This window comes from Tupaia chinensis, unplaced genomic scaffold, assembly GCF_000334495.1.
Source record: "Tupaia chinensis unplaced genomic scaffold, TupChi_1.0 Scaffold000360_1, whole genome shotgun sequence".
Classification (NCBI taxonomy): domain Eukaryota; kingdom Metazoa; phylum Chordata; class Mammalia; order Scandentia; family Tupaiidae; genus Tupaia; species Tupaia belangeri.
In genome coordinates, this window is record NW_006159856.1 from 4399292 (window position 1) to 4419420 (window position 20129).

At 59.0% G+C, this 20129-nt stretch overlaps 1 protein-coding gene across 1 annotated transcript in view; it reads right to left on the reverse strand.

Moving 5' to 3' along the window:
* The window catches only part of SH3TC1 (SH3 domain and tetratricopeptide repeats 1), a 37330-nt gene extending 30689 nt beyond the window's left edge, over window positions 1–6641 (reverse strand). The window contains exons 1-4 of the mRNA XM_027773578.1: window positions 6442–6641; window positions 4928–5049; window positions 2775–2843; window positions 2596–2665 (exon numbers count right to left, since the gene is read on the reverse strand). Coding sequence (XP_027629379.1) covers window positions 2596–2665; window positions 2775–2843; window positions 4928–5049; window positions 6442–6625 — 445 coding nt within the window. The 5' untranslated portion in view covers window positions 6626–6641. The remainder of the gene's footprint in view (window positions 1–2595; window positions 2666–2774; window positions 2844–4927; window positions 5050–6441) is intronic.
* Between the last annotated feature and the right edge of the window lie 13488 nt (window positions 6642–20129).

Consider the following 20129-nt stretch of genomic DNA (forward strand, 5'->3'; position numbering starts at 1 on the left):
CTCGGCCAGCAGCTGCAGGGGCAGGTCGGGAAGGGGCAGACTAAGGTCGGGCAGTTGGCCTGACTCAGGCCGGGAGTTCAGTGGGTGCAGACCCCTCCCCGCCAGCCTTCAACCCACAAACCAAAAGCTGGAGGCCTGGAGCACTGGGTCTATGGAGAGTCCGAGAGACCCAGGCTTAAACCCCAGCAACTGCCAGCACCACTCGTGAAGACCTGGGACCGTTATTTGCCTCCCCCGGCCTCAGTTTCCTCATTGTGATGCCTGTTCCCAGAGGGTGGGAGAGCGGGCTCATGCTCCACCCCCAGGACAGGCTGGCACAGAGCACCAGTCAGCAATGGCCTCTGGCCACCTTAGCCTCTTCCCGCAGCCCCTGGCTTTAGGCAGGGCATCCACCCTTCAGCACTCACCCCACAGGCATCCCAGAATTCTAGTTCACCCCTCAACTGACTCTTCCCCTCTTCTCTCTCATCTCCACTCCTGCTCAGACCACCTGCCTCCACCACATCCCACTCAGTCCAGCGTGAACCCATAGACTCCACCCTCACATCCACCCCTTATGGCTCGGCCCCTTGAGCCTGAGTTGGGCAGCTGTCCACTGGCCCTGCCGTATCGGTCCTCTGGTCTACACAGAGCCCAATGGGCCTGTTACAACGTGCTCTGTCCGCCCTGGCTCCCGGCCTTCCCTGTAGCACCATCACATGGCTCTGCCTGCACTGTGCCATGAGCTGTCCCAGCCATGTGGGGCGCTGAGCTCCTCTCTGGGAAGTTCATTTCATTCAAGTTAAATTTAATACAGGCTGCCAAGCCTATATTAGGGTAGGGCTCCCCTCCCTACCACATACAGGGATCCCCAAAGCACATCTCCTATCACTACTGAGGCCGGCAGCTACCCTGTCAAACCCAGATCCTGGGCAGAGGCCCGTCTCCTGTACTCTCCAATCCCAGAGAAAATAAGCCTTCCTATTCCTCGAGGTCAAGACTCAGCCTCAGATCATAGGCAGTGCCATTCTGGGGCCTCCCAGCCCTCTACAGAGTAGGGGTCACTCCAAGGGGGTGGGGTTGGGGGATACAGGGACAAAGATACGGGGAGAAAGAGAAAGGCAGAGAAACAGGAGGGAGATCAAAGGCCAGTCACGATAACCATCAGATGGTGTTAATGGTTATGTCACTGGACTCCCACGTAGATAACCGCCGTTCGAGTCCCGAATTCAGTGGCTTAAAAACCTCATGTTGAGTGCTAGTGCATGCGTGCGTGCTCAAAATCCTGAGAGGGGAATGAAGGAGAAGGGATTGCGGCATGGCCAGTCCCCTGGGGGATGAGTTCTTACTGTCTCACATGCCCTATGACAAAACTCTCTCTCTTAAAAAAATAAATAAAAGGCCAGCCAGATAGACAGGGATCAATTCTCCCACATCCTTTGATGAAGCCTGGAGTTCTTCCTGGCTGGGGACTCTGGGGGAAGGGCCAGTGGCTGAGAAATATAGAGAATTCTGGAATCTGGAATTGGGTCACACCCCGAACAGGAAGCACAGCCCAGCATTTCACAAGACTCTGAGCAGCTTTCGAAGCTCCAGCTCCCACAAAAGGACGGACATTGCGTTTTCAAACCTAAAATAATCTGCGGCATTGCCCAACACGTCCCGGTCATCCCGAGTGACACAGGCGTGCTGACTACCAGGAAAGAAAGTCAGAGGACAGGGGGCGCCCAGCAGAGGAGGCCACTGGGGGTGCTGGCGTCTCAGCTGAGGGTCACGGCCATGGCCTCCAGGCTACATGACTTACTGCTCAGAGCCCAAGAGCTTTCTGTCCTGCTCCCCCACCTCGGCATCCCTCCCAGGAGGCCAGTCCCTGGATGCCTGCCAGGGCCTTGCGTTCCCCCTCTGCGTGCACAACAGAGGGGCACCTTTGTCTAGGTCTTACCACATCCCACCAGGGGTGCCCCTCCCCACACCTCAAGTGCAGACTCACCCCGGCCTTCCAGCCCTGGGTGGGACATAGTGCTCTGGAGTCCCTCGGCCCCTGTGAATCTTCACCTAACAAGCCCCTCCAGCCCCCACGGTGATCCAAAGGCAGGAAGTCTGGGAGCCATGCCCTGACCAGCCTTGGGCTAGGCATTCCCGGGTGCCCAGGGAGTTGTGCACCAGGTATGGGCCTGGCACAGCTCAGGGCCCCGGAGGATGATTACCTGTGGGATACGTGCCCATCTGACTGGGAGGAGCCCCCAGAGCAGGCCCAGGGAGGCCAGGGGCAGGAGCCACGTCTGCCACACAGCAGGTTCCTAGGATGAAGTGAGAACCGTCAACCTGCAGCTCCACATCCCGGACCCACTGTCCATGTCGGCTTCCTTCCTCCAGCCTCACGGAGCTCGCGAGGAGGCAAGCTGTGTGCATTTTCTGTGGTGTTGCCCCAAACTCAGCCGCTCAAGCCAGCACACGTGTTTGCCCGTCTGGAGCTCAAACGGGGTTTGCAGCACTAAAATCAAGATGGCATCAGGGCCAGTTTCCTTCGGGAGGTTCAAGGGGAGGCTCTGTTTCTCCAACTTTTCCAGCTCCGAGAGCCTCCCACATGCCTTGGCTCGCGGCCCCACCCTCCACCTTGCAGCCTCAGTTCTGACTCCTGCTCCTGTCCTTGCACCTCCTCCTCCAGGCCTCTGCTGCCAGCCTGCTGTAACAGAGACCCTGGGATTACATTTAGGGCCCCCATAACCCAGGGTAATCTCCGCATTCCATGATCCTTAACTTAATCCCATCTGCAAGTCCGAGGTAACACGTACGGTTCCAGGGATGAGGACGTGGGCTACTTTGGAGGCCAGTATTCTGCTGACCGCGAAGGTGGGTGACAGCTGGGAAGAAGTGGGTGCCCGGCAGGCAGCACTGCGCCCTCATCTGTCTGCACCATCGCTCGCTGGGTGCTATGAGGGTGGAGTAGGGGGCTCACACTCTGCTCAACAATCAGTGAGACACCCCAAAGGGTGGGATCAGATAAGGGCCTCACACAAGCAGAGGAGGGTCTGAAGAGCAGAGGCCGGGCTTGGCTTCACACATGTGTGAGTTAGAGCTGGACTGTGGACCCCACTGGTTGTCATTCTTCCTGGCCCTGGGCCTTAGGGCCCTCCCATTCCTTCTGGCCCTGGGCCTTAGGGCCCTCCCAACCTCTCACCGCTCTGTAGAGTTTGCATCTTGGCCCGGATACCTCACCTCTGCCCTGCTCTGTTTCCTCCTCTGTAAAATGGAATGAGTGATCCAGGTCTAGGGACAGGGGGATCCTATGTGGGGAAGCCTGTCTGCAATCATGGCAGGGGATGCTGGGTCCTGAACTACAGCACAGATGGGCACAGCTTGGCCTTGGACTCTGCATCGCGATGGCGCTTACGGCATGCGGGTGTCTGAGGACCACCGACGGCATAGCCAGCCCTGATGCTCAGAGCCCAGTCACAGGGCCTGCTCTGCACCCTCAGGCCTAGCCCGGACCCAGGCATGCCGTGGGGGCTCAGCAATGTCGGCACGTAGAACTAGGCTTCTAAGCACCGTCCTCCAGGTCAGAAGCCAGGGCTCCCTGGAGACACGGCCACTTCCAGAGCCAGGGCAGGGAGAGTACAGGATGAGCCGGGAGCACCCTGTGTTCCCAGAAAGTAAGGACACGCCGCAGGAGGAACGCGTCAAAAGCCCAAATCCAGGGTGACTGGAACAACGAAGAAATAAGGGCGTTTGTGGTCTGGAGGTGAAATTACAGATCCGAGAGCCCACATTAAAGTAAGAGTACGAGTGCCTGGGGAGGGCGGGCTTCCCTTAGGGCACCGATTTGTGAATGTCCTAGGAATGGTGCCTTAGAGTCACCATGTAGCAGCCACCATGGCAGTGATGGCTTTGTCCAAGCACTGCCACAACGATGCATCCAGTTACAAGCTGGATGAGAGACAGCAAGTTCATGGCCTCCAAGTGTCTCCCACACGCTACAGGCGAATTACAAGGGGGGCAAGGACTTCACGGAGGAGAAAACTGGCAGGGGGCCACTGGTATTTAGCCTCGGAATCAAACTGACCAGGGGCCTCCTGACACAGCACGCGGAGGGGACAATGCCCTTCCTCCAGTTCATATCGTTAAACATAGCAGCTTCCCGATCACAAGGTACTGCAGGGCCAGCCGCCGGCATGGAGGGTAAGGCTCCGGATCCCACATGGCTGACTACGCAGTTCCAGTCCTAGACCTGGTAGTTTGAAAATCACTCTGGGCACGCAATCCTGAGAAGAGAACGGAGGAGACGGGGTCTGCGAGGTGATCAGCCCACTGCAGAGTGCTTTCTCGCTTTCCCTCTCTGTCTGTCTGATGAGCACGCACACACTGTAGCAAACGTCTAATGAAGGGGAAGAAGAGGAGGAGAAGCATCTCAGAGATGTGGCAAGAGAACGCAAGGCAGGACCCAGGGCTTTCCCTGGCTATAAACGGCATTCCCGGAACAAGCAGCACGATCTGAACGAGGTCTGCAGATGAGGTCACTGTATTCTAAAAATTAGGAAATGAGCATAGAAACCGTTGCCCTGTGGTTCTGTAAGAGTCCTGGTACGGGGATATGGACACCTTTGGGGATGAAGGAGCACCGTGTCTGCCGTTTACTCTCAGACAGTGTAGGGGAAAAGTCGGGGGGGGGGTGCGCCAACAGTCAGTGTTAACGTGAAGAATCTGGGCAAGGCTCAGTGGATCCACTGTAAGAATATGATTAAATGTACATAAATGAGAGAGGGAGGGAGGGAGGGGAGGAAAGGGAAGGAAAGGGGAAGGGAAGGGAAGGGAAGGGAAGGGAGGAAGAAAGAAAGAAAAGGAAGGAAGGAAGAAGGAAAGAAAGAAAGAAGAAAGAAGGAAAGAAAGAAGAGCAAAAGAAAGAAAGAAAAGGTTACAATTTTTTTTAAAAAAAGAGTCAATGGATTTATTGGCACCATTTCTTGCAGCTTTTGCTGTGGATCTGAAACCGTCTGGAGCAGGCTAAGTGGGGAGGTCCCTGCAGAGCCCCATCCGCCCAGCTGGTTTTGCTGCTGGTGACAGCCGGGACTCCTAAGAAAGGAGAAGTCTCAGGATGCCCGTCCACAGGACTCACAAAGACGCACTCTAATGCCAGCTGCCAGGGTGCTTTGCTATACCTCTAGAGGAGGAAACGCCTGGCACCGTGGTCCGAACACTCACTGCACCCGCGCTGCACGGCATGTCAGGATGCCCCTCCTCTGAGACCACAGCAGCACCTCCCCAGGCAGGGCAGCTCTGCAGGAGGCCGGCCAGCCCTCTGCTCATTGGGGTTTCCCAGCGTCTTCTCTGTCCCTGGCCTGGTGGGCTGCATCACCGACTTTCCCACACAGGCGTGCTCTGAGCCCTTCCCTCCTGGCCAGGCAGCGTGTGCCTGCAGGACCACTTCTGAGTCAGCACCCAGGAGGCCATGCTGGCTCCCTCCCGTCCCCACTGCACACGGAAGGACCAACATACATAAGTAGCACAAAATACCAAGTGGTACCCATCTCCCTGTGGGCTTTGGGCCGGCCACCGCACGTGAAGTGCTGTTTCTGTCCTCCCATTGTCCCCTTTCATTAATCACTCAACTAGTCACTGAGCACTCGCTGTTGATGAGTGCCATGCTCAGGAGACTCGAGACACAATGGCAGCTGAGCAGGTGACTGGGATGAGCTTAGACATGGTGAGGAGGAAGCCCGGGAGGGGACCAGAGCCATGGGCTGTCTCTGGCGTGGGAGGAGCCTAGACAAACCTCTCCTCCTTGCCTTTCTTCCAGGCTCCAAAGATGGGGAGTGGGGTCCTGGAGATGACAGAGCCTAGTCCTCAGGTTTGGAAGTGAGGGACCAGGACCATCAACAAGAAGCTCGGCAATACCAGCACTAAACCAGGTCTCCAGGGGCCAGCCCACCCTGTCACAGCCCCTCCTGGGCTAGTCGGGGAGGCTGTCCAGCTTAGGACCTCAGGGGACCATGTACTAGTCCCAGTTCAGCTACCAGTCCCCTCCCCTCGCTGGGCCGTAGTTTGCCTCCTGGGGAACTAGGAACACCCTGTCCTGAGTAATCTTGGGGGGTCTTAGGAGGACAAGGCTGAACTAGAATGCAAGGTTAACAGTTTGCAATTATTTCTAGAACCCTCTCTGAATAAATGGGAGCCCCCCAGGCCCTCTTCTCCGTGTTCTGTGCCAGTGTTGTTATCACTGACGCGCCTGGAAAAACCCGAGTCGGGCCTCCGTCTCGCAGATGACTCACAAGGCTCAGTTCTCTAAACACTCCCTGAGGACGGGGACAGACGCAGCAGGTGCAAAAGCTGGGGGTTGGGGGCAGGAGGGCGGGCAGGCGGCACACGAGTGGATAGGATGGGTGGGGTGGATAGGTGACAGGGAAGGGCAGGCTAAGTGGACAGAGTGGACAGAGGTGGATGCTGGGACTTGAACGCGGCACTCACCACCTCTGACCATCGTCTGGACCTTCGCTGGCCCAGCGTGCTCCCAGCCAACTGATGACTTCACAGTCACGGTCTGGACCTGGTCCCCACTGCTGCCGCTGCCGCCGCCACCTCCTGAGGGTCCCACAGGCCCCTGTCCCAACGGGGTTGGCTCCTCAGTGGTCATCTCAATGGGGGCCTCCATGGCCCGTGGTGGCCTGGGTGCTACTGGCCCTCTGTGGACGGAGGAGAGGGTGGTGGTCAGCAGAGACGGCCTCCGCAGGGGGACAGGCCATCAGAGCCAGCACGACATTGCTGCCAGAGCTGAGGTCAGGAGGAGCACTGACATTGCAGACTGCCTGACACCCTGAGACCCCACAGCGCCCTCGCTCACAGAGGGCGACCACGGCGGGATGGTGCAGTGCGTGTGATTGGCTCACAGCCTCGGTGCTTCCGGCCACGGCCTCGGGCCACCTCACCAGCCTGTCTTGTTTACCGCGCTCCCTTCTACCACAGGGCCTTGGCGTAGCCCCTTACCTCTGCCTAGAGAGACCCTCTTCCTCTTTGCCCGCTGGGCCCTGAGGCGTCCCTTCAGAGCTCCACCCCGGCACTTCCTTCCCACCCAGACCCAGCGCCTCAGGAGCAGGCTCACTGAAGCCACCCCTCACCTGTGCGGGAAGTCCTGCAGGGCAGTGGAGCAGCTGCTCTTGCTCGCCCACAGCCCCCTGGGAAGCAGGAACGACTCGGAGTCTGATATGGTCTGAGATGTACCGGGGCTGAGTATTCCTGCACGTAATAATGAAGGTGTGAGCCTTGAAGACTGCGAGTAAACAGAGGATGGGACAATAGCCCCGCGGCACAGCTATGGGAACATGGTTTCCACATAGACCTAGCACGTTCCGCCAGCCAGGGCTGAGAGAATGGACTCCCCAGAGAGACGATGTACCTTCCCAGGAGACAGGGGAGGCCAACCCTGGCTCTGCACAGCTGCGAAGTTCTGTTCCCACCAGCCTCGGCTGCAATGGGATTCTGGCCCAAGGCTGCAGCTGGTAGGGAATGGGGCCGGCGCCAGAGTACGTGGGAGGGGAAGGAAGCAGGGGCAGGGCCAGGGATTCGGAGAAGGTGGAGCCCTGGTGCTCTAGGGCCTCTTCTGAAAAGCTGGCCACATGCCTCGCTTCTTCCTCCCAGGTCAGCGGCTTTGCCCCCCTCAGAGGACACAGATGGACACAGAGTCCCCTTTCAGGTGAGGAGCCACGTGGCCAGCAGGACTGCAGGCTAGGCCAGGGCTGAGGAACACAGGGGACAGACCACAGGTGTGGCCCAGGGATAGCGGTCAGCCATGTGCCCCTGGGTCTCTGTCTCATGGGTAAGGGGAAACAGCACTGCCTGCTCTGGAAGGCTGGTGGGAGTGCCCAGCATGGGAGCCTTGCCCATTTCCAGCCTTCCCACTGGCTCATTGTGAGCTGAGAGGTTTTAGGCCTGCCGATCCAGAGTGGCCGGCCGGAACCCCCTCTGCACAGCACACAGACAGACGGGGCAGCAGCGCTGCTCACCCCTTTTCTGGAAGCAAAGATGCCCATCTGGCCTCCTCTGACTGCTCTCTTTCTTACACATATTGGGGAGCAGAGCAGCTAGAAGCAGGCCCAGAGGACATGGGGCCAGAATGTGGGGCTCCACTTGCCCAGGCCCAGCTCCTGCTGCCTGGATGACCCCCAAAGCCTCCTGCCCCGATCTCCACCTCTGCTCCAGTCCCAGGAACAGGGACCATGGCAGGAAACTAGGAGGCAGACCGGGACCGCTGTAGGGGCGATGGGGTCTGAGGTCAAGGACGCAGGACACGGGGCTGTGACAGACGAGGCAGAGCATTGAGCACCCCACGGAGGCAGAGACCCACCGCTGCTGCACTGGAAACCCAGGTGTACCGAGAGACGAGAGACTGGGGGGAGGGCCTGTCAGGGGTGTTGGGCTCCTTCTCGCTCCTCCTCCAAGTTTTGCCAAAACCAAGGGGCAGCTGACTTCATTAGACGCCGGCATGGGGATCCCTCCTCACTGTACACTAGGCCTAACCTGAGTCCTGTCCTCCACCCTCCCCCATCTCTCCGTGCTCCTGGCCTAAGGAGGGCCCGGGCCCATGGTGCTGGGGGTGGTGAGCAAGACTGACCTCCGGATGCTCCCAGGACAGCAGGTGTCTCAGTAGGCACCGGCTCCCGAGAGCCACCTCTGAGTGGTTGCCAACTCACACCCATGCACACACACATACACCCTGGCCGGGCTCCACATCCTTATCTATAAAAGGCCAACACGGCCCGCTCCTGTGTCTGCCCACCAACCTCTGGCGCCTCCTGCACACCCATCCTGGCTCTGGGCTTGCAGGACTGGCCGCCACTGTGGGGAGAGGGCTTTCATAGACATGGCCGCCCAGGAGAGCCACCAACCCCCCCTGGCAACATGCAGACCAAGGAGTTCCTGGTGAGTGAGGTGGGTCAGTGTCCACGCACGGCTGTCACCTGAGAATTGGCCTCAACCCCATACACATAGCACAATGTTTGGGTCCACCTGTAGAGCAGGGACGGGAGGAGCCCACTTCTGAAGTCTTTTTGTTTCAATAAACACCACTGACTCCTACCCTGTGCCTGGTCTAGGCTGGGCAGCAGGGACATGGTAGAGGACGACCCGGGCCCGCTTATGTTGGAATTCAGACATAAATTCGAATTAAGCAGCGATAGTTCCACACTGTAAGTTCTGGGAAGGGAAGAGCCGGTGCCCTAGCCTCAGAGGCAGAGTGGAGGAAGGAATCAGGGAAGGCTCCCTGGAGGAGGTACACAGGGCTCGAGTAGCCAAAGGCTGGTAAAGCTTACAGATGTGACAGCCTCGAGGCTGTAAAGTGACGTCCTGTGACCGCCCACCTGCTCACCTGTCCACCGGCGCTGGCTGTAACCTGACTGCTCGGTCTTCGGTCAAGCCCTCCCCTTCCCTCAGCCACCTTCGAGAGGCAGAGACAGGCGAATTAGAAGGGAGCATCGGACCCCATCAAGAACAAGGGGACAGTGGCACCTTGTGGGCAGCCCCTTTCTGCTTCCAGGGAAGCTGCCCGGCCCCGGGAGGAGGGGCTAGGCCTGGCAGTACTCCAGAGGTGAGACTGAAGGCGGAGCCGTAGCGAGCAGAGTGCAGCACGGCCGCAGAGCTCGGCTCGGCCTTTGCTCAGCCACCACGTGCCATGTCAAGCCCGGTGCCTTTGCTGTCCTCCTCCCAGAGTTGTCACGCCTGAAGAGCTCCTTGGGATGCAGCTCGGGATGACCCAGCCCCAATCCAGCCCCAGCTCGGACTTTGCTTCCCCCTGCTCACTCTCCCCTACTGCCAGCTTGGTACCTGCTGGGCCGGGAAGGGTACAGAGAATGCACGTCCCTCCCACTGACACACCAGGGTCCTGCTTACGGAGCCCGGTGGAGTCTTCGCCCCTGCCCCACCCTCACCCCAGCTCCTTCCCTCCTGTCTCTGCCACTTCATCTGGGAGCCAGGGCCAGTGAGGTCCTCACTGGCTGGCTGAGCAGGTGCCCCTGCTCCCGGGGTCGCTTCACTGCCTGCCTGATGCCTGGGACATCTGCATCCTTCCCGCCCACCTCCCCTGGGTCAGGAACTGGGCACCCCCTCCTCTAGGAGTGGCACAGAGCCAGTGCTCAGGGACTGCTTCCTGAGAAAAGGGAAGGCTCCCCGAGCTCAGGGGGTTTCCCACCTGTCACTGCGGGCCTCGAAGCTCCAATCGCACATGTGGGGTTCCTATTCCAGCCCCCAATGAGGAAGTGGCTCAGTCTCTGCAGGGCACTCCCCCACCCCCCCGCCCCGTGGTGCTTCGTAAAACAGACCCCCCCAACCCAGGGGCTCTGGCTCACACTGAACAGACACCATCATGACCTTGTTCATGTCAGCAAGAAGTGCCTCTGGAGGGTTGTCTCATCACTTCAAACACTGGGGTGCATAGTGTCCCCCCAATAGCGTGTCACCAGGAGCCTCAGAATGGAGCCTTATTTGGAAATAGGGTCTGTATTTCAAGTTCACTTCACTTCAGTTAAGCGAAGCTCAGGCTGGATTAGGGTGGGCCTGAGCCCAGTGACAGCGTCTAAGGAGAAGACAGAGACCTGAAGAGGAGATGAGGAGGCCATGTGACCACAGGGGTGGAGCCTGGAGTGACGCAGCCACAAGCCAAGGAACACCTGGGCCCTAGGAGCTGGAAGAGCTAGAAGGATCCTCCCCGGGCCACCCTGTCAGACACTGGTTCCAGACTTCTAGCCTCTAGAACTTCAGGATTTGCTAACAGGTACATGTTCTAGCAGGAGAGAGACACCGAGAGAGAGAGGAAAAGTGAGAAGTCACTCCTCAGAAAGAATGGCTACACCACACTCCTTTCTCCTCCCCATTCTCTAGGGATTTGGGGCACGCATGCACACACACCCAGCATGATCTTCAAACCACCGTGTCCGGGATTCGAACTGCAGTCAGCCATGTGGGATATAGAATCTTGCTTGTAAGCCAAATGTTGCCGTAATTGGTTCACGGCAGCCATAGGACACTGCCACGCTCTGTACCTGCTGTCCCTGGCTTTCTCCTCTGGGCGGGGAACACACCCAGGCATGCTGTGAAGTGACTTAAATGACCACACACGTAAGATGCTGCCACTCTGCCACGCTGTGTGGTGCAGGGTGCAGGGTGCCACCCCCCGTGACACTGGAGCCCCTCGACCTGATCGTGTGAGCCTGGCTGCCTGGGAGGCTTGGGAGACCGAAGGGTGGTGAGACCGTAGGGGTACCTCTCTCTCTCACTAAATAATCAAACTTCAGAAAACCCGACTGGTACCCTGTCCGTCACAGGAACTGTCGTCGCTATCAACCCCAGTCATAGAGCCACAGGCCCCGCTCCGGGCGCTAACTTAGCACCTGTGTTCACCCCCGTGACGACTGACGGAGTGGGACTCCACTGTACCCATTCTACAAACGTGTGGTCAGGCTGGGCGCGACGTGTGGTGAAGTGAAATCATCGCCTCACAGTTAAGGCACACACCCGGGAGGCCCCAAGACTAACACCCCCACATCCTCCCTTCAAGTGAACACACAGAAATCAAACCCCGGCCCTGCCTCTAGCCATACCTTCAGCCACAGGTCCCCATGCATACCCAAGCGGCTGGCCACACGTGGGCTGCTCCTGAGCGAGGCACTGGCCACACTGACTGTCCCCACTGTTCCTTTGCTGTCACCTTCTCTGAGCCTGGGCAGGGCGGGGTCCTGGGGCTTCTGGGGCTCAGTGGTGTGCACAGAACCACCCACCTGGGGCAGGATCTGGGGTTGGAAGTCTGTCCTGTCCTCCCTGGATCTCTCCGGTTGGCACCCCTGGTCAAGTCGCTCGTCTCATTTGGTAGATGGAAAAGAGACCCAGGGTGGTGACCTCAGAGTGATCGTAGACCACAGAGGCGCCATGCGTGCCCTGTGGGCTGCCGAGGTGGCCCTGCACTGCCTAGGGCTGGAGTGCCTGCTTGAGAGCCTGTGGACTCGGAGCCCCTAATCGCTGGCCAGGTTCCAGCATCTTGTCCCGACTGCTGGGCCACTAAGAGTCAGCACAGAGGACAGTGACAGAAGCAGCAGCACTTTGTCCAATCTGAACTCACTGACCAATCAGTGCGAGTCAAGACAACAGTGCCCGGGAGTGGGAACCGCAAACCGTGGACAACCTCCCAGACAGCGCTTTCACTCCACCCCTGTCCCAGACAGGTCAGGAGTCCCCGGGAAAGTGGGAGGTGGGAAACTCTCCAGTCCAGCTGTGGCACGACCCTGCTGTCCAGTCAACGGCCTGCTGCCAGCCCACGCCCCACCTGACCGTGCCCGTACCTGGCTCTGCTCCTCAGGGACTGTCGGTCGCAGGCAGTGGGTGGCTGCTCCCGGCTCCGTGCTGGCTTGGCCCCACAGGGCTGTCTCAGCTGGCCGGGACAAGCAGGGGCCGCCCACAGCCTGGCTGACTGCTGAGCGGCCGCCACCGCCCCTGCTTCCTGCCCCACTTCCTCCCTGCACTACAGGAGCCGACTGGAGACGAGAGCAGGCCCCGCACGGCTGCACAGAGACCGGTGGCCGGTTGATCATTAGCTCCTTCCGGGACCGGCTCCAGGCCCTGCCCCAGCCTGCCCACTGCCCAGCCCCCAGGTGCTGTGGCAGAGGCCGGGGGCACCCAGGCTCCCAGCTGGTCCTGGGATTGGGGAAGTCCACCAGCTGCCAACCTCAGCCCTGCTCTCTGTTCCGCTTCCACTCGCTGTACACACACAGGCACTCAAAACAGAGATACACACATGCATGCACAGATTCACGTGCATGTGCGTGGGCACACATAGACACATGAGCACATGTGTGCACATGTGTGTGCATGTGTGCGCATATACACGAGTGTGTGCACACATGGACAGGCACATATGCATCCTCACAGCACGTATGTGTGGTGCTTTCACTCTCTGCCTCAGTGCTGTCCTGGCCTCCTGGCCCGACCAATGGAAACACTTTGCAGAGAAGAGATGGGCCGTCCTCCTCTTCCGGCAGGGCTGAGTCTGGGCAGGCAGACTTGCCCTTGTTCGCTGGGGGAGCCTGAACTGGGTCTCACTTCAGCTCCAAGAGGCAGGAGCTCCACCTGCTCTCACGCCCTCACTGATGCAGTTAGGGCACCCACAGGCGGGTGTTAGGACTGCTTATGACAGGCAGGGCCTTTGCACACATGGTCTGGTTTAATAAAGCCAGGAGTCATCTCTAAGAGAAAGAGCAGCATGCTCATTTTGTAGACAGGGAAACTGGGACTCAGTGAGGCAGTGTGGCCGGCTCCAGATCCGGCTGTCACTGAAGTCTTCAGGCCCGGGGTTCTCGACTGTGGCACTGATATTTGGGGTTGGACCACTCTGTCTTGGGGAGGGTGTTCTGCTTCCTGGAGGGTGCCAGCAGCATCCCTGCCAGTGCCCACTAGATGCCAGCAGCCTCCCTGCTCATCGTCATTGTGATACCCACACACATCACCGGACTGAGCCCCGGCCCCAACCCAGCTACGCTGCTCAGTACCGCTCCCAGCCCTCGCTCCCTCCCTGTCCGTCTTCCAATCACAGGCTCCCCCAGCAGCCTACTCTTTCTTCAGCTCCCTGGATTCTGCGGTCTCCCTGAAGATCACCCCCTGTCACAGCAAAGCCAGGGACCATAAGTGAGGGAGCCACTGGAGATGCTATGGGCACATCCCTACCGTGGCACAGGAGGCCCTGCTGAGGCCGGTGAGGCCCCATCTCCTCGATAGGCAGAGCCAGGCCCAGCGCCTGGGCTCCCCACCCCACTCCTGGTCCCAGTTTCCACACCACTGACATGCTCCATGGCCACAGGTGCTGGGGAGGGGGAGCTGGCGGGGTGGAGAGGCATCAGGTGACATTTTCAGAGTCCCAAATGACAGCAGTCTGGCATCAGAGGTGCAATCTGTGCCCCTCTATGGGCTCCTGTGCAACCAGGAGGCAGTGCCCCGCACAGCAACTCTCCCTTTCCTGAGTGAGGTGACCCCTTTGAGCCCTGGCTGCCCGCCATGGGGTGGGATCTGACAGGCCTCTCAGAGGTGGCAGTGGTGGCCATTGTGCCAGTCCTGGGCTGCCTTAGCAAACGCCGCGAATGGGGGACTTCAAAGACAAACTGGTTCTCATATAGTCCTGGCCGTGCTCCCTGGTGGCTCCAGGTGTCCCTGGGCTCGTGGTGTATCGCTCTGACCTCTGTCTTCAGGGCCTTGTGGCCTTCTCTTCTGCGCCTGTCTTTTCTGCTGTCTCCTACAGCACACCCACGCTGGGGCAGCAGCCTGCACCCTCCTGTGGGTGCCCTAAATCCCAGCTCTGGATTTAGGCTCCATCTGGTTAACCCGGGGTAGTCTCACCTGGAGATCCCGACCTTAATCACACCTGCAAAGACCCTTATTCCAAATAACATCAGGGGCACTGGTCCTGAGTGAACACGCCTCTTGGGGTCAGTCCAGCACATAAGCACAGGAAACAGGCCTGGGGCAGTGTGTGTGTGGGGGGACAGTCACAAAGCCGAAGCCCACCTGCCTGATTGCAGCCACCTGTCTGCTGCAGCGCCCCTCAGCCTCAGCAACCCGCCGTGCCCCAAGCCCCATGTCCTCCCACGTCCTCCTGTGGCCTCAGGGGTGAACCAAGTAAGAACCAGGCACCCGTCTGAAGTGCCTTCCCCACAGACTCCAGACCTTGTCCCTTGCCCTTGCAGACACCTGCCAGCACCATCTTCCCACCCCGCCTCCTTCAGTCCCAGAGAGTTCAGCCTCTGCCCTGTCTGGCCCAGCAGGCTGGGGGCCTCTGCCCACTCCCTCTGCCTCCCTCCTCAGTCCTGGAGCTGCTGATGCTCAAACGGCGTGAAGACTCCACTGCTGTGCTCACGCCTCCTTGGGGCTGGAGTCCCTGGCATTGTCTCCAGGTGGCTACAATTTGGGTCCCCAGTCCCTCTTCTGTGTGGGCTATTCTCCTGAAGGAGCTGCCCCACAAACCCACAGCATCAGCTGCCCTGCAGAGGCAGACACCCCAAGGACCCTTGGCATGAGTGCCCTGGAAGATGTGGGTGCCCACTCCTCCTTGCCCCCCACCCCTGTATGCCTCTGGCCTCTGTGATCCCCAACCCCCTTCATGCTGTGTCTCTTCCCCGAGGGTAGTGTGCCTGTCTGGTCCAGTTCATCTCCATCTTGGGTCACCTCCAGCTGTTGTTCTAGAAACAGTGCTAGATGAGGCTCCAGACAGGCTCCACATCCATACGAGGGTCTGGAGACATTTCCTGTCCGGGCCATTGTCCCCACTGTGCCTTACGACCCAGTATCCTGTTTGTCTCTGCAGCTGTGCTCTTGGCCCACGGCCAGGGAGATTTTCCAAGGGTACCCCAGCTCCACACAGCACACCCTGATGGCCTTCCAGACCTGGGGGCTTTCCAAGCAAGCATCCCTCCTGGAAGCTGCAGGGGGTGGGGCACCACACAGCCCTGCCTGCCGGCTCAGACTTGGGCTCCCCAGGACGGTCTGCCATTTCCCTGGGCCTCAGCTTCCCTCTCGCACATGGTCGATGTGGGCCTGGATCTCCCAGCGCCCTCCTGGCTCCACACTGATCTCTGACTTGTGTGCAACAGAGGCAGATGTCACTTGCCAAGAAGACTTGAAGTCCCTCTCCCAGCTCAGCACCTTGTGGGTTTTCACAATTCTCCTGATCCCTGTTGGGCTCATTAGCAAACGGATTTAGAGGGGGCAGGCTCTGTCCCAATTATGGAGCTTCTGAGGGGCAGAACCATGGCACCCAGGCCTGTTCATCTCCAAGCCTGTGCTCCCCACCTGCCCCACGACCGCCCACCGGGGCTTTCCGAGGGCTAAGTAAGCGGAGAGGAGGGCAGTTAGTGTCCCAGGCCCCAGGAACCCTGGGGAAATGGGACAGGCAGGCACTCAGACTGCCTGGGGCTTTCCAGGTGGCCACAGGGCTTTCCTGGGCCTTCGATCACCCAACCCCAATGTCCGCCTTTCTTTTTATTGGAGAGGTTTTTTGCTATAGGACATGTGTACTTGCCAGAAAGACAGAGAGAGAGAGAGACAGAAAGCGAGAATCACCCCCCCAGGGGGGAGGCCATGCTGCAATCCCTTCTCCTCCATTCTCCTCTTGGGATTTTGGGCACGCACGCACACACGACCAGAGTGAGTTTAAGCCACTAGGTCCAGGACTCGAACCGCGGTCGACTACATGGGAGTCCAGCGACATAGCCATTACGCCAGCTGCTGGTCCCAATGTCCGCCTTTCAGTTGGAGATCTAAACGCAATGACTCTCTTCCGTCATTTTCCCCCCATCACTTTAATTCGACTTGCGTGGAATTACAGTGTCCAGGGAACGAGGGGATGTTCTTAGAGCTTCTCCGCCTCCTCACTTGCCTCCGACACCAGTCCCTCCCTTCTCGAGGCTGCTCCAGCTGGGAAGCCACAGGGCCAAGTAGGGTTGGAAAGAAATGAAGTCACCCGCCAGGGCAGGGTCACTCAGAGAGAGCACCATGCCAGGTGAGCTCTTCCTACAGATTTGCTCACCTGTGACATGCAGGTGCGTCTCTTCCAGACCGCTGGGCTGGTGCTAGGAGCATTCTGTGTTTTCTCCCATCCTCCATTTGACTGCCCGGGGGACCTGGCAGACCAGGTGCAAAGGACAGGCTTCCCAGTGGATGTAAAAGCCGTGGGCACGGGCACCAGCGGCTGGCAGAGCACCTGTGCCTGCCTGCACGCTCTTCTCATGACGGGGTGGTATATCCCAGGACAGGGACTTGGAGCTCACACCGGGGGAGGCAGGTGTTGGCGGCGTGCCAGGGACCAGCTCCGAGAGGAGAGAGGAGGAGAGGAGGGGAGGGGAGGGGAGGGGAGGAGAGGAGGGGAGAGGAGAAAGGCTTACTGGCCTGCCTCCTCGAGGGCCCGTGGGCACTCAGGCTGACGCTGGGTGTGTGCTGAGTCTCCTCAAATGTGTACCACTACTCAGGCCCCGTCTCCCGGGTCTTCCACCCACAACATGCTCCAAGACTTCCTCCAAGATGAATGCGCCAGCCCAGACAGCACCTGGGAGTGACCAAACCTGCTCCCTTCCTGTGGGAACGTCCGCATCCCTCCCACCCGAGACCCACTTGTGGCCATGAAATCCCCAGCCAAGGGGTTCAGCTGCAGCTCTTCAGGAACCCCCTTTAAGTGCCTATCTCCTACCCTGCTAAACAGGCAGAGACTCCCTTCCTTGGAGAGGCTCAGTAGCCCCCAGGGCAACTCATCAACTATCAACACTGACCAGCTCAAGGGTTCAAGACCCAGGTTGCAGTACAGACCAGGACGCAGGGGAAGTGGGGTGACCTGCCTTCCACCTTTGCCTGGCTAAGGGCTCTTATTTTTGTATTCTTTTTTATTTTTTTTTAACCATTGTGGGGCAAATGATGACGACTGCAATTTAAAGATTTTTAACAAGACGGTTTCTCACTTCATCATGTGACCTTGGAGCATTTTTAATTCTCTGCAACTGTCATGAGCTAAACTGACACAGAACCTCGCAGCAAGAAAGGTGATCCAGACCTACCCCAACTCCACTGGGGTCCCTCGCACGTGGTTCCGCCTCTGGGGCTGGATCCCACTCTCCGCTGTGAGATTACACAGCTCTTTGCCCGTCTCCTGCGGAGTCAGCACCAACAACCCAGGCCTGCCTGCTGGGTTTGCAGCCACAGGAGGCTCAGACAAGCGGGGAACATGGGCTAGGGAGCAGGCCAGGATCACACGCAACAGAGAGATGCCTAGAGCGAAGGGAGAGGAGGGAGGAACCAGGGAAGGTTTCCTGGAAGGGGAGACTCCTGGGTTGAGACTTGGAGGAAGAGTATCGGGACAAAGAGGGCTGTAAAGGGCTCCCCAGAGGACAGGGCCAGCTCGGGTGAACACTTAAGCACAGCCTTCGCTCAGACAGCTGTGATCCCGCTGGCAGGGTGCGGAAGGCCCTTCCAGACACTCAGGTGACTGTGGGCAGTGGAAGTCAAAGAGCTGGCCCTCCCCCCGCCCTAAGGGTTAACCTACAGCTGTCAGGAATGCAGAGGGAATGTAATGCCCTAGGGTATGTAATCCCCGCTCCCTGCCCACTCCAGCCGGCTTCTGGTTCTCGCCCTCAGCCCTGACCTGCAGGAACTGTGGAGCCTCCATGGTCATAATAAACGAGGCAAATGCTTTCTGTGCTGAGTCAGAGTGAACGTGCTTGCTTCAGGGGCCGCCAGTTCTGACACACTCCCCATTGGAGCACAGAGCAGATGCGGCAGGTAAACAAACAGCTCGCGGCATGCCAATGAAACTATTTATAAACAAGGGGACCCGTGGGCCTGGCTGGCAAAACCCTGCCCTAGAGAATGGGGGGCAGTGCGGGTGCCTGGAAATGCAGCTCAGGACCCCACCAATGACGTCAATGAGAGGTGCCCCGAGACGCTGGCCCTGGGCATACTAAGTTCAAAGTTATAAAGGGCCAGCCGGGAGCCTTGTCATTACGGGGCTGGATCCCACATACCTGGACACGGTTTGGGTCCCAGCCCTGGTGGCTTGAGAAACATGATGGGTGTGTGTGTGTGTGTGTGCGCATGGCCCCACTTCCAGGCGGGATGGAGAAATGGAGAAGGATTGAGGGGTGACCACTCCCCATCGGGAGGTTCTCTTTTCCTCTCTCTGTCACTCCATCTCTGTGGCATAAGCGTATGCACTCACTGGCAGCTAAATAAGTCAGAAAGGCTTGGTCAAGGGACCAGCAGTTAGAGTAATGGCTATGTCACTGGACTCTCATGTAGTCAACTGCGGTTCGAGCCCTGGACCTGGTGGCTTAACCTCACGCCAGGCCTGTGTGCGTGCGTGCCCAAGATCCCGAGAGGAGAATGGAGGAGGAGGGATTGTGGCGTGGCCATCCTCCCTAGGGAGTGATTTCTCGCTTTCTGTCTCTCTGTCTCTCGTGAGTGCATGCACCCTACAGCAGAAAAATAAAACCTCTCCAAAGGCTGGGTCACAAGAACGTCTAAGCGGGGAGTAGGGTAAGGTCACTGGGGGAGAGTGGGGTGGGCGCCGGCGACCAGAGCTGAGCCCACTTAGTGCTGAAGCAGGCTCAGGTGGTGACGTTCCACCTTGGGTACCGGCTGTGACCACAACCACACAGACACGTACCCGGAAAACTCCATGATCAAGGATCCCCACGAACTAAGCTTAGTGTGTCAGGGACGGGCTCCCGTAAAGCAGGCAGCTGGGTAACGAGGGCCCGCTCGTTCCATCCTGCAGGCTTGCAAGCGGGGAAACTGAGACCGGGAAGAGGAAAGACCTTCATCTAGGGTCACAGGAAGGACAGTTCCTAGCGCCACAGCGTCCTTTCACTTAACAGTGACTGTATGGGGCACAGTCCTGATGGGGCGCCGCCTGGTGGGCACGTCTGAGCTCGGCCCCCGCTCCACACCGCGGGGCACCCCGTCCTTTCTCCCGGCTTCCAATTGCTCGTCTAGGAAATGCAGATGTGTCTCTGGTGTGAGCTGTTTCTCAAAAAGATGAAGATGTCACAGCCCACCTTCCACGGCACCCATGTGCCCACCCCCACCCCCCCAGACCTCAGGACGAGGGGGAGTCCTTCTCAGGGTGATTCCTCGGCACGCCCAGGCTTGAGAACGTATACATCTTAGGGACCGTAGTATAAGCTGCTAGCCTGGCACCCGGCTGGCTCTGGAGGGCCAGCGTCGTGAGTCTCCACACAGAAAGCGCTAGAACAGAGCCTGCACGCACAGCGCCGGTGTTTGTTGTTTCTGGCCCGGGCTGCTGAAACCGGTCCTGATCAAAGATGAGCAGAGCCGCAGTCCCCACGGTCTCAGGAACTACCCTCTACGAAACAAGGACAGGCGCCCAAACAGGCTTCCCAGATGACTGATGGCCACCCCAGGCCAGATGGGTGGCCGGGCCGCCAGGTCGGGGGCCTGCAGGAAGCGGTCAGCAGTTCTCCAGCCTCAGCCAGGACCCAAGGCGCCTGCTGCTGCCTGGCCGGAAGGTGTGTCTGCCCTGCGGGGCGGGAGTCGGCCCTGAGCTGGGGCTTCACTGACTCAGCAGCTCCAGGCCACAGACTCCTGGATGGGCCCAGCCACCTGGCTGGGTCCGGGGAGCTGTTTCC